This window comes from Schistocerca gregaria, chromosome 2 (genome assembly GCF_023897955.1).
Source record: "Schistocerca gregaria isolate iqSchGreg1 chromosome 2, iqSchGreg1.2, whole genome shotgun sequence".
NCBI lineage: Eukaryota > Metazoa > Arthropoda > Insecta > Orthoptera > Acrididae > Schistocerca > Schistocerca gregaria.
The window spans coordinates 477,705,815-477,720,433 of NC_064921.1; the positions used below are offsets into that span (position 1 = coordinate 477,705,815).

Genomic DNA, 14,619 nt, shown 5'->3' on the forward strand with positions numbered 1-14,619 from the left:
CATTTGTTCGGCGACTAGTTTCGAACAAACTGGTTCATTATGAAGCCTCACTTACTGAAGTTGAACTTAAAGTTGCGTATCTCAATAAGGAACATCAAAACGGTAATTCGTGATCTAACAAAGTAATCGCATAGGACTGTCAGTATCAACGTAGCAAGGCAAAATCAAACTGACCTGCTAAGTGGACACATGTTGACTGTGAGAATCATTTGCGATTACTTTGTTGATGAGTGCACTGCAATTTTGATGTTTGTTGTGAACGTAAGGTGCCTCAGTAGTTTATGCTTGAGAGTGAATCAGTTGGTTAGAAACTAGTCGCCAACCATATGAACTGCAACTGTGACCGACGAAACGCTTGATGAAATATTTTCTTTTTACTTCTTGTGTTACATTTTTATTATTTTGTGTTACCTGAGTTCTAGACATGCAAAAAATAAATAACTATGTAACTGCATCTCGAGTGATAAGGAAAAAGCAACAAATAATATCCGTATTAAGGAGAGTACTGCCTTATGGTCCTGCTGGAGGTATGCGTTTGCCTTCCTCTGAACTTAGAACTGACTTAACGAGACAGTAGTAGGGTCGGACCTCCAGTCCAACATCGACTCAGAAATATGGTACAAGTCGGCATTTTTCACGCATACAAGTTATTACCAGACGTGAAGAAGCGATAAGGAAGGAATATTAAGGTTTTACGGTCCGTCGACGATGACATGATTACAGGCGGAGCACAAACTCATATTAGGGGATTTACGGAGAGGAAAACAGAAAGCATAGGAAGCCATTTAGGGAGACCTATGACGTAGATTTAAACCGTTATTCTCCCAATGAATACGAGTCCAGTTTGCTAACCACAGCGTAACATTGCTTGGCAAGAATCGGTAAGTGACAGGAAATTAGTCCCACGACCAAATGGAGATACTGAAGCCCACACGTTTGAATTTGACGCCTGACACGTACACTGAGCTGCCGAGCTACTTATTTGACTAGGAACAACCAAAAACAGAAATTTTTAGCATTTTTTCATAAATAGGAGACCAGTGTATTTTCGTGAGTGACTCGATCACACGAGTTTCTATAAAAGTAATCGAAGTTAATAACATCCTGAGATCCCGATGAAATGAGAGCCTGTGACAAACGGTGGCTCGCACTTTAAAGACGCATGCTGTTATTTCTCCAGGTGGTGGACCTGGAGTCGCAGGAGCCGGTGGGTCCCGAGCAGGAGGGCGAGCTGTGGGTGAAGTCCCCCGTGGCGGCTTTGGGCTACTGGAACAACCCGGAGGCGACGGCGGCGGCCTGGGACGAGGACGGCTGGTTCCACACGGGGGACGTCGTGCGCTACGACCGCGACGGCTACTTCTACGTCGTGGACCGCGTCAAGCAGCTCATCAAGTACAGGGGACACCACGTGAGTACCGACGCACTCCTCACATGTTACGCCATAGCAATCTTCCTAACAGCGCATCAGACCAGGAGTCAAATGCCCATCCAAGCATTCACATTTAGGATTTGCTGGATTTCCACGCGATTCATTAGATCACTCATTTTGTGATTCAACTTCTCCTGACGTATTTCTTGCTCCAACGGTTCACGGATGTACTGCCGGTCCATAGTGTCCAACGGGCACAATATATCGGCGATCAGACATGTCACCATCGTCAGGTGCGCTGACGAACTGAGCTCCTGAGGGTGGGCGGGCGTCATAAATCCCCTTTCCCCGCGAGGCGTTCTCTCGGCGGTCCGCGCCCGCTGCAGCGCGTCGGCGGTCGCTGAGAGGCTGGCGTCGGCGTCTGTGGGGGCGTCGGTGTAACTGCCTCTTCCGCCCTCGAGCATCACTCGTTTTGTTTCAGAAACTAATCAGGGCTGTTTGCTGAAGGTTTTGATCTAGCGAAGCAATGGTCCGCTGAAGTACGTTACAGAGTAATTAATACACTCGTCCTTTGTAACCGTAATGGACAGAGAATATTTACACCGGATACGTTTGTAACAAATACGCTTCAATCGGCTCATGTTTCTCCATGCCGACCACACAGTGAAATATCCCCTTACCTTCTTGTTCTCAGATTTTATTTGTATACTGCTCAGTGCTTCATTGCCCCTCGGGTCTGTTGCACTGTATGTGGAGATAATCACGTAGACGATACAATATGAGGTACAACAGGTTGCAGTAGCAGCTGCGCAATGCGACGCTTATTCGTGCGACACTTGTATTCATACTAGGATGATTCGATACGCGATGCGGTAAGATACGTGTCGCGACGGACTCGCCATACGACAACGAACAAGAAAGCACGAATCGCGTTTATGTTTCAATTGCAGTCATGATCCCTTCTGAAAAGGACGTTATTGTGACTTATTATTACTTAAATGTCAAGAAAATCAAGAAGAATAGCAAATACTGGTTGCACCCGTACAGTGCTATAAATATGAAATATGGTTCGTCTGTGGTTTCTCAAAAGGTCTCTCAACACGAAAAATTCCACAAATTCTACAGAATTCTTTGAATCAATGTCAACTTTTGTTTCAATTAATATCAACTACTCTGACTAAGCAGAACGTAGGTTCTGACTTACTGCGTCTCCTGGTGAGGAGCTACTAATCACAATAAGATGGAGAAAGTGTGTGAATGGATTTAAAATGTCACCATGGAAAGTCTATTTCATGGTTACAAATTAAATAACCTAGGGTAGTGTTTCTAGAACTGTTCAGTTTCGCAAAGTGGTGTAAAATTCAGCTAATGAGTACTGAGAAGAAACACGGCTGGATCTGAAGTGAGTTTGGACACCATACATGGTGTAGGAGAGGATGGTGTACTCTGTGCTGGGGTAGGCAACGTATTTGAAGAAATGGAAGAAGCCCTTCTCGGCTTCCTCCTGCTACTCCTTCTGAAGTGACAGGAATTTAGCTGCCAGATCTCAATTATGCCTTCCACAAAGTTTCCTGAAGTAAGGGAACATAGGCTGAAAAACATACACTCAGCATTATAGGCTGGTGTCTTTTAATTTTAGTAGGTTTTTCATTTCCAGCTCCAGCTTGTATCGGTAGCATATGGAAAAGAGAGACACGAAGCTGCTCCGCACTCCGCTTAACAGCCCATAGCTTGCAGCAGTAGCCTCGCGTGGGGCGAGTAGGTGCTATTCGCTTCATAGCCAACTTTCAATATATCTCACGTATTTTCTCGAGAATGGAAAGAGGCATCGCTCTCCTTCTGCCGTTGCAAACAGTTTCGCTGTGTTAGTCATATCCCGTATGCAGCAATGTGTGCCTTAAAATGAACCAAACGTAAACTGGCCAGCGACTGTATTCACCACTGCAGGACCTTCAAAATATGCCTCGTGATTTATTTATTTGCAAAGTATCACAGTAATTATGGGCAATAACTAAAAGGAAATCAGTTGCTTACCAAGCTGAGATACTAGACTATAAGGTGCGGAGAAATCGTTGTTACCGAATAGTTTCCACAAAATTGAATGAGAAAGACTGCATAGCGGGGAACACGCGCGAATCCCAAACAAAGGTTTCTAAGTTTTTCTGCGAAAAGGGAAAGTTTTACTGAGAAACTAATTACATAGACGGATGTAACTTTGCTTCATTTACGTAAAAGAATTTTTTGGGACACACAGGATGACTTGAAATGTCCCTCGCTGAGTATCGTCGGACACAAGTAGCGTGGAGCGACGAACACTCCGTACTGCGCCAGCCTTACGACGTAGGTACGTGTCGGTGTGGCGTCGCTGCCGTCGCAGTGTGGACCAGTTAAAGCGCTTCAGTTACGTTTCTCTGCGCTCCGGCGCTGCACGTTGCTTATGCGTCGCTGCATCGCACCGCGAGTTGCATAGCGTATAGTATCGCATATCGTTATCGCCTCAGTATGAACCGCGCCTAATACAGAAAGAACAGGTTTACTTATGAGGGTTAGCGCAAATGGAGCTCGCGTTTCGGAGGCAATAGAATCTATCCCTGATGTGGCTTCATCTCACCGTAGATTGCTGCACCTACCTAGATGCCTTCTACAATCAAGAAAGTTCTGTATTTGCATGGAAGAAGGAAGGAAGAAAGAAATGTTAGGGTTCAATGTTCTCTCAACGATGGGATCATCAGAGACAGAAGACAAACACTGCTCGGAGATAGATGGGGAAGCGAGTTGGCTGCGTCCATTCAAAGGAATCATCAAGGTATTCTCCTTGCATTATTTAGTAAAACTGTGGAAAACGTATATCTTGATGATTATGCAGGGATTTGAGAGGCCGTATTTCCTAATACGAGTTGAATATATTACCACCGTGTCACCTGGCTGCTTACTAGCCGTGTTACACAAATTTGTACAGATGCGCAAATATTCCCATCTAAAATGACTGGAGTAAAGCACCAAAAGAATTAATCTGTATCGAGCCATTTGAGAGGTAAACTGTTCCTTACAGCAACAAATTCAACAAAGAATTCGAATTACACAAATGCCTATATGACTGCTTCAGGAAGAGAACTTCCAATTCAGTCCATCATCCTTGTCCAGACTTAGGCTTTGCCTTGATTCTGAACACCTTGATGTCGACAGTGCTTATTTTTGGGGTAACACTGGGAGCACAATGCGCGAAAGTACCAAAGGCACCTCAAATGATGCGTAGAAAACGTTAATCTACAGTAATACCAAACACTAAACATTAAATAAAAGCGTCTATTTCTGAACCAGTAAAACCAGTTCTTTCTGATTAAGTACGTCCTTCTCGAGACTAATTAAATGGGAGTTCTGCGAACATTTCATTGGAGGCTGGTGGTATGTAACAATGTACAGTGGTTGGACAACGTATAGCAACACCACACAGCACATTATCATGCCTAGTAAGGTGTAGGTAATATGTTGGCATATGAAACGGCTTCCAATCTTTTCGGAGCGGATAAATACAGGTCGTGTATGGTTTTCGAGGGTATCTTACACCACTATTCCTGCAAAATAGTAATAAGTTCATGTAATGAAGATGGAGGCGGATAATGATCACGTACCTTTCTCTCCAAAGTACACTGTAAGGTCTCAATATTGACACCCACTGACTGTGGTGGCCAGGGAAGAAGTGACAATACATCTTCGTTTTCACAAAGTAAGTCCTGGACGATGTGAGATATGTGAGCAGTAGCCCTGTCGTCTTGGAACACAGCATCACCATTGGGGAACAAACATTGTACCATGGGGTGGACCTGATCAGCCAAAACGCTCGCTTAATCCCTGGAATTAATGCGACCTTGCAGAGTAACCGTGAAGCTCATGGAATGCCACAGTACGGCTGCCCAAATCGTCACGGAACTCCCGCCCTGTTTCACTGTTGGGACGTAAATTCGGCCAGGAATTGGAAACAGTGTGAAACAAGACTCATTCGACGAAATTGCTTCATAATGCAGGTTTGGTGGCTTCGGCATCACTTTGTCCTTTTATGAATGTTTGCATCACTGATGAGGGGTTTTGGAATTCCAGCTCGCACTGCAGTTTCCTGCTTATGGGGCTTCCTTTGTGTAGTTCTGGATGATGGTGATGATGTTTGGTTTGTGGGGCGCTCAACTGCGCGGTCATCAATTTTTTTCTCACTTCAATTTTTACATAGTCCACTCTAGCCACTGTCACTAATGATGACTAGGGCAACACAAACACCCAGTCCCCGGTCAGAGTAAAATCCCAAACCCGGCGGGGAATCGAACTCGAGACCTTGTGATCCAGCGACAGCAACGCTGTCCACCAGTCCACGAGCTGCGGAAGTGTAGTTCTGGAGAGACAGGGTTCACGAGTGCGACATTCAGTTCTGCAGTGACTTTTGCAGCTGTCGTCATTTTATTTTCCGTCGAAGTCCTCTTCAATGAGCGTCTGTCAGAGATCATACACCACACTTTCTAAACTTCCTGGCAGATTAAAACTGTGTGCCGGGCCGAGACTCGAACTCGGGAACTTTGCCATTCGCGGACAATTGCTCTACCCGTCCTCACAGCTTCAGTTTTGCCGAGTTCGAGTCTCGTTCCGGCACACAGTTATAATCTGCCAGGAAGTTTCAAATCAGCGCAAAATCCTCTGCAGAGTGAAAATCTCATTTTGGGAATACACTTTCGTTTGCTTTATGATTTAGCGGATGATGGCTTTTCCTGTATGCGGTATAAATTTTGGACGCGGTGCCTCTTGAAATACCAAATACTCCGGCTCCCTTGGTTACAAAATCACTGCCATACGAGAAACAACAATTTTCTCACATATGCATTCACCGAACTCCGCCATAATGCACTCGAGACAACACAGAACACTGTTCCGACCACGACTCAGACTTGAAACTCATTGAGGACACTGCACAGGCGCCATTCGTAGTCTAATACAACAGCGCAACCTGCAGATTTCTCTAGCATCTGCATTTATGTTGAAGTATCAGTTACTCGTGGTGTTTCCATAGTTTTATCAAACCACTACAGGCCTACGTCGTAGTGAATGCAATAGAAGCGGTCTTGCTGCATACAATGAGTCATGACCTCAGAGAATGCTTCGCACTCTAGTAGTAGTAGTAGTAGTAGTAGTTTTATTCATCCGTAGATCTCTTTTTACAAGGATATAGGACATGTCAAAGTATTTACAAGCTTAGATCAATTTACAATAAGCTAATTCGTATACACATATATTTACAGACTTCTAGTTAGAGACAATCATTAGATTTTACTCCTGGTATACAATAATTTATTTACAAATAACTCATTAAATAATGTAATGCCACACTATTCACTCATATTTCACTATCAGTCACTGCACACACTATACACACATTGTTTCATAACACTTCACTCACTACATACACACACACACACACACACACACACACACACACACACACACACACACAGGTGATCCTTGGGCCATTTTCTGTACTGCAAGTTCCCATTTGCTATCCTGAAAAACTGAGTCAGCATCCCTTCATAATGAGTGAGATGTTGAGCTCAGAAAGAGGAAGAGGTGTTAGTATTGTGCTATGCATAGCTTGAGGGGAGAGTGTCTCTAGAAAGGAAAAAAAGAAGAAAAATAATAAAGTGAAGGTGTTATGTGGAATATTGGATGTTTTATAATCATCATTATTATTATTATTTGTTTGTATAACATTTTTTTATCAAACCCCTACTCTGCTTTATCTAAGTAATCCTTCAATGTATAAAATGTATTGCATAACAGGTACTTTTTAGCTGCCTTCTTAAATAAGTGTATTTTTGAAATTTCTTTAATCTCTTTTGGTAATTTATTGTACAGTTTTATTCCTTGGTAGAAAATGCTGTTTTGAGTTTTATGTTTATTTTTTCTTGGTAAATGTAAGTTGAGTCTATCTCTTGTTGCATGGTCATGGACAGAGCTGTTTGTGCAGTAATTGCCAATGTTACTTTTGATGTGTACAACTGACTGGTAAATGTGTTCACATGGAGCAGTTAAAATTCCCAGTGTTTTGAACAGATCTTTACAATGAGCTCGACTACTATTTCTGGTTATTATTCTTATGGCTCTTTTCTGGAGTTTGAAAATTGTGTTCATCTTTTGTGGATTTGTTCCCCAAAAAAGAATGCCATAGCTAAGAATTGAGTGTACATATGAATAATATGTAACTAAAAGACACTGCATGTTACACACAGATGATAGAATTCTAAGGGCATAACATGCTGATGACATTCTGTTTGCAAGTACCTTTGTGTGTTCGCACTACTTCAGCTGAGAGTCAATATTCATTCCTAGAAATTTTGCATTTGTTACACAGTCTATAGAGGTGCCATCTACATTTAATTTAACATTGTCTTTTTTCCTCTTCAAACTGAAGTTCATGGCATTAGTTTTCTTTATGTTTAATGTCAATTTGTTGCTTATTGACCAATCGTAAACTTCCTTGAGAGTTTCATTTGCTTTCTCGGTAAGGAGTTCTCTTGTTCTGATAGCCTATATAAGACAAGAATCGTCTGGCGCAGTTCTTAGGTCGGGTACCTCTGCTGCAGTGACACATTATCAAGATTTAAGTGCTACAGTCGTCGCACGAGCGATGGGACACAGCGAGGTAGCCGTGAAGTGGGGATTTTCCCATATGACCATTTCACGAGTGTACCGTGAATATCAGGAATCGGTAAAACATCAAATCTCCGACATCGTGGCGATCGGAAAAGGATCCTGCAAGAACGGGACCAACAATGACTGAAGAGAACCGTTAAAAGTGACAGAAGTGCAACCCTTCCACAAATTTGCTGCAGATTTACATACTGTTTCATCAAAAAGTGTCGGCGTGCGAACTATTGAACGAAACCATCGATATGAGGTTTCGGAGCCAAAGGCCCACTCGTGTAGCCTTGATGACTGCACGACACAGAGCTTTACGCTTCACCTGGGCCCGTCGACACTGACATTGGACTGTTGATGAGTGCAAACATGTTGTCTGGTCGGACGATACTCGTTTCAAATTGTATTCTCACAAAGCTAGTTATGCCACTTGTGAAATCTCAAAAGCTTTGGCGATTTGGAGAACTTCCACTAGGAAGAGATGTGTATCGAGTAATACGTGTGAACGAACATCTTGGTCTCGTGCAAAATGTATCACAATGACTCTAACGATTCAGTTTGGTTTTGGTTTTGTTTTGATTTAGGGCACAAAAAACAACTGAGGTCATACGCGCCCAAGTCAAAACTATAGAACAGCAACACAGAGAGAAGTTAAACGACTATACGTCAGTCCCAATGGACAGAATCGGATACAGCTAAAAACAGGCACGCGGAAAAAGGGCTAAAAAAAACATACAGAAATGGAGGTCCAAAACTAAAAATTAAATGGCCTTCGCCATATTCCTTCGGCGGATAAAAAGTAAAACGCGGTCTACTGCTCGCGAGTCATTCGCTAAAATGGCTGATAAATCAGAAGGTAAATCCAAATTGGAACGTAAATTGTTAAAAAAAGGACATTACAGCAGGAAGTGGCGGACAGTTAAAAATTGGGCGCAAAGTGTACAAAGTGGTGGGGTACCGCTACTTGGAAAATGCCGATAGCTAAAAAAGGCAGTGCCCAATACGCAGACGAGTTAAAATAATCTCCTCCGGGCAGGAGTGCCGAGAGGAGGTTGTCCAAGGTGCCGGAAGATGCGTCATAAGCCGAAGCTTATTCCCGCGAAGGGAGGACCGTTGGCGATGCCAAAGGAACACCACCTCCTTACAGATGGAAACACAGACATTATCGGAGGGAATGTAGGTGCTCGTGGGCTGAGTTACGAGGACGGCAGTCTTGGCAGCAGCGTCAGCCGATTCAGTGAAATTACATTTACGACTGAGTAAAATCATGAGGTGGTAGAATACTAATGCTGTCCAATGTGAACTGGATGCCACAGTCGACCTTTCCACGATTTGGTTCTGTACTGTTGTCTGTTGCAATTATGGTTCCAGAAACTCATAAAAGACTTCTACGCTTCCCGAATGCAAGGACACTTGGTGTGGCTCATGTGACACTGTGCTAGTACTCTGCAAAGGATGGATAATGTATTAGCAGATGGATAATGTATTAGCGACATCGATGTCTCGCAGTGTTACTAAAATTTACAGGCATGTTTTGTTTTATACCAACATCCAAGAGATGCACACCATCTTATGAGGTGTATACAATGGATGATGGGGAAATAAAAATTTTAAAAGCTTGATTAAGAAACTGGTGTTTATTTGTAAACAAATCGTTCGCTATTTTAACGAGTCGCAGTGTTCAGCGTCAGGAATGGACAAGATAAATGTTGTAACCTAAAGTGATAAACAATTACCATTGCAAACAGTACTTGACATCCCACAATCATACAACTAACATCGTGCGTAAGAACATAAAGGAAGTACAAAGAACTGACAGCTGAAGTTCCAGTAGTTCAGGTGACAGTCAGTAACAGTCGACAATAACGAGAGCAAGCCCAGCATGTTCCACACGACATTTGGCACGGAAGCACAGATATCCGGTAAGTCTGTTTCAGAGTCTGTCACCTGTAGTTCAGCACTGCTGACAAAGTTCTGTGGCAGCACAGCAGGACGAGACGAGGAATTCGGCAGAATCCGGTGGAACAGGGCCATGTCGTCAGAGACAACGCGTAGATGTGCTTGAGGAGGCTGTCCGAAGAGAAACTGACATTTGCCTGTTCAGTGACTGGTTATATCGTGCTGTTGGTAGTTCCCCAGACGTCCGGCTTGCGTAGTCGCCGGTCCCCGGATGAAGTTAGCGATTAACTTACGCTGTCCATGATCTACACTCTTGGAAATGGAAAAAAGAACACATTGACACCGGTGTGTCAGACCCACCATACTTGCTCCGGACACTGCGAGAGGGCTGTACAAGCAATGATCACACGCACGGCACAGCGGACACACCAGGAACCGCGGTGTTGGCATTCGAATGGCGCTAGCTGCGCGGCATTTGTGCACCGCCGCCGTCAGTGTCAGCCAGTTTGCCGTGGCATACGGAACTCCATCGCAGTCTTTAACACTGGTAGCATGCCGCGACAGCGTGGACATGAACCGTATGTGCAGTTGACGGACTTTGAGCGAGGGCGTATAGTGGGCATGCGGGAGGCCGGGTGGACGTACCGCCGAATTGCTCAACACGTGGGGCGTGAGGTCTGGATGAAGCGTCGTCTCACGCGGTCTGCACGTCCAGCACGAACGCTGGTCCAACTGAGGCGCCAGGTGGAAATGGCATGGCAAGCCGTTCCACAGGACTACATCCAGCATCTCTACGATCGTCTCCATGGGAGAATAGCAGCCTGCATTGCTGCGAAAGGTGGATATACACTGTACTAGTGCCGACATTATGCATGCTCTGTTGCCTGTGTCTATGTGCCTGTGGTTCTGTCAGTGTGATCATGTGATGTATCTGACCCCAGGAATGTGTCAATAAAGTTTCCCCTTCCTGGGACAATGTATTCACGGTGTTCTTATTTCAATTTCCAGGAGTGTATATTAGCGATTCGTCTTCGTCCATCGACATCAAATAACAAATTTAAAAGAACAATTAATAAAATGTTCCGGGCTATTATGCCGTGGTCTGCTGGATTTCACATTAAAATCCACAACAGAATCGAGGCACCATGAAAACGTTGGCGAGCAGAGTAAGGAAAATGTGCGAACTAGAGCTACTTGACGCACAATTGCAGCATCTCACCAATACTTCGCTCAATAATGCTTATCGTTTCGCTGACATGAAAAGAGTGTTAAGACCACCGCGTAGAAATCATAGTGATGCTCAAGCGCCGGTGACATCGGAAGTTTCCCTGCCCTCCATTAAGGACTTTACTGACTACATAGGAGAAACCTTGAAAAACCAGAACATCACCGTAATGTGCAAACCCACCTGAAAGACACAAGATCAACTAAAATCGGCCAAGGATGCTCGCCAACCACTGGAAGAAGCAAGAATTTCTAGGATTCTATGTGCGTAAGAGGAGGCTTTCTCCGGTACTAAAAATAAAGAGAGAGAGAGAGAGGGAGAAGAAAAAAAGCTGCCATAAAACGTCTAGAAGAGCACAAGGGCAATTACAGAAGAGAAGAGATTGACTGCACATGCTTTTCACACACTTGTTTTGATAGGACTAAAGTACTGCCAGCCACTAGCGGGTACCATGAAAGGTTATACGGAGGGTGATAGAGATTGTGAAACACTCCAGGAATTTCAATAGGAAGGAGGAGGGTCTGAAATTCAATGATTCCTCGTATCGGTGCTGAAGCAGATATATACCAGTCTTCGACTATGGGGTGATAGCAACAGAGAACGACGACAGTCGACAACGGCCAATCACGTTACACCACTGCCCGGCAGCACGCGGATGCGGAATTTTGCTGTGATTGTGTGGAGCCAGGGTATGAATCGGACATTCAAAGAAACTACGATCCTCCCTGAAAAACATCCTCCTCAGATGGGGACGAAACGTTGGGTTTTTAGGTGAAATCTACTGGACCACGTCATACTACAACTGTAGCCCGGAACATTGTATTAATTGTACGTTTCCGGCCGTGAAAGATTACTTTTTAGAAATTTGAAAGCACATAATGTGTTGCACGTGGACAGGTGCTGTCGCCGCAGCTGGAGAACCTGCTGATGTCGCACCCCAGCGTGCAGCTGGCCGCCGTGGTGGGGAAGCCGCACCCCACCGACCAGGAGCACCCCACCGCCTTCGTCGTCCTGCGGCCCGGCGCGTCCGCCACTGCTGAGGAGCTGCAGCGGCTGGTAGACGGTAAGCCGGACTAGCGTGTTTCAAGGAGACAGTCGTGCTGCGAGAGCAGTACAAGGAAGGGTAGCTAATAGCTGTTGTATGTTCGATGACCAGGACGTTGTTGACGGACGACAATAAAGTGAAGAGAAAATGACGAAGTCAGTTTTACAAATGCACCATTCCTACATTTGCCTCAATCAGTCTAGGGAAACCACTGGAAATCCACATGTGGAAGGCTGGACGGACTGTGAACACGGCTCCTACCTAAGTGCGCCTCCTTACTGGGAGAAGGCGGCACAGTCGTGGGATGAGCATCGAGTAGGCGCTCGCTAAGATGGCAGGAGACCAACAGTTCTTGTAAGACAAATAACCAGATATATTTCTTTGAGTAGCAACTATAGTAAGAGAGGTTCAGGATCGCCTTCGCTGAACTAGGCTAGAAACTTTAGAGCAATGGAGACCAGGGAGAGATAAGAAAGGCCAATGTGCATCAAAGGGAAGGGAAGGATAGAGCTGTAGTTCACAAAATCTCTAGGAGATAGCCTAGAGTCAAAGAGAGAGTTGTGTGTGGGGACCACTTGGATTGCAAATTCGCGGACAACGCAGTATTAGGTCACTGTGCAACTGTGCATCGACTGGTTTCGTTCCAAGGAATCTTACTAAAGTTGTACATACACTAGCAGTACACTGGCAAATACATAAGTCATTAACTTTTAAGAGAGGCAATCCTATGGCCTTTTTAATAGGAGCTACATCATTCAGTCAGGCATATCATATTAAAGTGGCAATAACTAGGTTGCTCATAGATAATAACATATAGCTGGTACCCTATACTTGGTTGAAACATCTCTCTCCCTGTAACATTAGGTGAACAATCATCGAGAACCAAGAATGTCTTCCATGGTATAACCCACATTCAAATTGTGCAGCCACTGAAATATAGCAACCTTAAAGGATATTTCACACGAACTAACTTCACTGACACACACACACACACACACACACACACACACACACACACACACTGGACATAGCTGTATACCAGCCTGTGATCCATGGCGGCATAGGTACCCTCCACATGTCGAGCAAGTCGTCGATTTCACGCTGGATATTCATGAACAATGTTACAAACTCAACATATGCTCAGCTTTCATTTTTTGTGGGACATTATTTCCAGAATTAAATTAAAAATAGTTTCCATGCTTTGATTCCGTTAGAGTCTGTAGGGAGATTTCCTTTGGTTATCAGGCAAATGGCAAAACTCGAAACCGCCTCCCAAATGTAGTCAGTTGGGTCCCCCTCGGTCTGGGTTTTGGCTGAAAAGTCTCTGAGTCTAATCATTGCTACATGTGGTCTACCTAGAGACTGAAATGAATAGTGATATATGTCAGGAACATTACACTTTCTCTCTCAAATATTTTTTTATTTATACTTGAGACGGCGGACAACACTCTTTCAGAAACAGAGTACAGGGAGATACAGTCTCACTGTTTTTTTTTTTTTTTTTGGGGTTTCCCTTGGTCATAAGGTAAATGCTGGAAATGATAATATTATTCCAAAAATTACTTTCTATCTCCTCTCACCCAATAGGGAAAAAAATAAAAAAACAACTAAAAACGTTAATTATCAGTCACACACATACACATAGCTAGCGTACATATAGAGGCAAACTTTTTTAATTTTTGTTTCGAGCAATAGAGATCGTTGTCCTTATTACCTCCAGTTCGAGAAGTTACTTTTGCTTACCAGGTGAGTTCCAGATTTGGAAATGAATCCGTCCATATTAAAAGGGCCTCTGCAGAGATAAGCGACTTTAAAGACAAGTGAAAATCTAAGTTTAATTTCCTTAGATTGTCTTTTAAACTAAAAAACTTGTGCAGTATTATGGTCGGCAGTGTGCTTAATATCATTACGTAACATAACTTCATATAAAACGTTAGCCTAATGTGCGTGATGAAATGAGGCCGGTGGTCTGACGTATTTCTCCTTGGTATATTTTGATGTAATTTGTTAATCGTTACCTATATTTCCACCAGAAAACTAAAAAAAAAACTGACTTCGAGAAGTGGCCAACCACGCACATTGACCACTACTAAGAAACGAAATGCAATGCTTTCACATATTTCAGTTAAATAGTGACTTTGTCATATAACATTAGCAGTAACCCCATTCAGCTATTTTCGTTATATTTAAATTTCCTAGTTACCGAACTTTTCAACTGTAATCCTTTTGTGCTTTTGTGGAAAAACATTAGCAGTTTCGCCCACTTCCAAAACGTAAAGTTTATTATAAAATTGGTCATGCTCATCAGGCATGTAACTAGGCTGTTTTCCTACGTCATTCAACCTAGCAAATTTTACTGGGACACATCCTACTAGAAACGCTAAATTGGTGGGTAGACTGGGAGCA

The 14,619-nt window shown here is 43.7% G+C and overlaps 1 protein-coding gene across 1 annotated transcript in view; it reads left to right on the forward strand.

The window, feature by feature from the left end:
- Positions 1 to 14,619, forward strand: part of LOC126326983 (luciferin 4-monooxygenase-like) — a 250,106-nt gene that overhangs the window by 230,552 nt on the left and 4,935 nt on the right. Inside the window, exon 8 of the mRNA XM_049995816.1 lies at positions 12,066 to 12,231. Within this exon, the coding sequence (XP_049851773.1) occupies positions 12,066 to 12,231 (166 nt within the window). The remainder of the gene's footprint in view (positions 1 to 12,065; positions 12,232 to 14,619) is intronic.